Raw genomic sequence first — 2385 nt, forward strand, 5'->3', positions numbered from 1 at the left:
CCTTCGTAAGCCATATGTCTCTATTGCTAATATTAGTTGCTTTTTTCTTTGGGCGGTTACTGATGACAGTCTTCCATCTAAAGAATTCTTTATCTAAAAGATCCATGCCAACAATCCCTCTCTCCATCTCCTGTATGGAGGTTTCCCAACTATTCCCCACATCTGGGACAAAGTTAGGGCCTTTTTCAAGCACTTCTTTGATTTTCTTTGGTATTTCTATCCGGTCCCATACTTGGAAGGTATTAGGGTTCCCTTTATTCAATCTTTTTACTAGTTTACCAATAATCCATTTCAATTTTTTCACATAATGTTTAGTGGAATTCTTTCTGACTGCTTCTGCCAAATCCACAACCCTATTGTTGATATCAGTTAGTTTATTCGGATCATCTTTGTACACGGTATCTTCTAAACGAATAATATCATTTAAGACCCCATACTTCTTGTTCTTTGTTATTCTAATAGATTTTTTGAGGCAAGCTAAACGGAAGTTACCTATAAGCGAACAGCATTCGGTAGGGATGCTAATACGATAGATCGACATGGGATAGACTTTGTTCTTTAAACATTCTCTTAAAAATTCTAACTTACAACTCGCTTTAATCAACTTCAACACCAACTTCCTGTATATCTTGTACGTTTTTACGTTGTTTCCCAGATGTGGGGAATAGTTGGGAAACCTCCATACAGGAGATGGAGAGAGGGATTGTTGGCATGGATCCTTTAGATAAAGAATTCTTTAGATGGAAGACTGTCATCAGTAACCGCCCAAAGAAAAAAGCAACTAATATTAGCAATAGAGACATATGGCTTACGAAGGAGTGGTTAAGAACGAATGATCTAGTGTTGACCAAAGCGGACAAAACTAAACATTTGGTTGTCATGAAGAGGCATACATACAACAGGGAATTACATTCATACATCAGGAAGACTGAATGTGAAGTGGTTGACGACAAAATGATTGGATCTCTGGACAGAAGGGTCAAAAAGATGGAACGCTCAAGTCTCGCGGCCGTTTTGCCTTTTCTGAAGAAATGTCACAACCCAAATTCAGGAGCTCCAAGATTGTTTGCGTTTGCTAAGACGCACAAAACTGGAAATGAATTAAGACCAGTAGTAGAGAAATGTAGGGGGCCCACCTTTATCTTAGAAAAAAGGCTACATGAATATTTATCCTCACAGATAGAAGACGATAGACTGGTGGCAAAAGATCCTCTTGTCGTAGTGAAAGAAATGCAAAATATTTCGTTAATGGAGGACGAAGTTGCGACCATTTTAGATTATGAAAGTATGTATCCTTCAGTAAGGATTGAGTCATGTGTGAAGGCATTATTGGATTTCATGTACAACAACAACCCTCAGTTGCTTAGTTACACCCAAGACCTAGAAGAACTCGCTAGCCTGGTATGTTATCAATCTTGTTTTACATTTTGTGGTCGAATTTACAGGCAGAAAAGAGGGGTTCCGATGGGAAGTCCCCTCTCTGGAATTCTTTGCGAGTTGGTAGTTAGAAGGTTGGAAAGAGAAGCTCTACAAAATTTTAAGGAAGATATCATACATTTCATCAGATATGTGGATGACGTTTTTATATTATGGAGAAACAGTGGCAGGATACATGAATTTTTGAATAAAATCAATAATAACAAAGATGGTCTTAGATTAAAGTTAGAGCAAAAAAGTTCCATGAGTGTGCACTTCTTAGACATTAATATAAAGTTCATGGGAGATCATTTGTCCACAAGCGTATATGTTAAACCTACTCACACCCCGCTATATATACCAGCACAGTCCATGGATCCATATCGATATAAAATGGCTGCGTTTCAAACTTTGATAAGAAGAGCCTATTTGTATTGTGATAGAATCGAGTGACAGAAATAAAGAAATTGAAAGAATATTGCAAGTAGCTCAGACCCTAGGCTACAAGAAAAGCACCATAGTAGGATTACTCAAAAAATATGAAAAGAACAATGAGAAACAAGGATTAAATACGGATCACAATAGACGCTTGAAGTTTACGTATAACAGTAATTTGAGCAGTATTATGAAAGAAGTGGCTAATAAGAAACAAGCAAGAATGATTTTAAAAAGAGCCCCAAATTTATATAAGATATTGAGAAATGATAAGGATAGAATAAAGACAGAAGAGAAACCAGGGGTCTATAAAGTTCCTTATGAAAACATCCAGCTAGATGTTAAGAAAGACTACATCGGCGTCACCAACAGGAGCTTAGGGGTAAGGCTAAAAGAACATCGGTATAACGTAAAAAAAGGATCCAATACCACGGTTTTGTCACAAATGTCGCAAGTCCAAGGTTCGATAGTAAAATGGGACGAGGCAACGATTATAAAACCGGTATCTTCCCCCACTTTATCAATGACAGCGGA

At 37.4% G+C, this 2385-nt stretch overlaps 1 protein-coding gene across 1 annotated transcript; it reads left to right on the forward strand.

The window, feature by feature from the left end:
• The first annotated feature begins 690 nt into the window (after positions 1 to 690).
• Positions 691 to 1869, forward strand: LOC136973899 (uncharacterized). The gene has a single exon (XM_067268673.1). It carries the CDS (start codon positions 691 to 693, stop codon positions 1867 to 1869), a length of 1179 nt encoding a protein of 392 aa, XP_067124774.1.
• The last annotated feature ends 516 nt before the right edge of the window (positions 1870 to 2385 follow it).

This window comes from Centruroides vittatus, unplaced genomic scaffold (genome assembly GCF_030686945.1).
Source record: "Centruroides vittatus isolate TY-2023 unplaced genomic scaffold, ASM3068694v2 contig_3291, whole genome shotgun sequence".
NCBI classification, from domain to species: Eukaryota; Metazoa; Arthropoda; class Arachnida; order Scorpiones; family Buthidae; genus Centruroides; species Centruroides vittatus.

Bases quoted from the DNA above. Each gene is read 5' to 3' on its own strand.
- LOC136973899 (XM_067268673.1), top strand. From the start codon at position 691: ATGGAGAGAGGGATTGTTGGCATGGATCCTTTAGATAAAGAATTCTTT.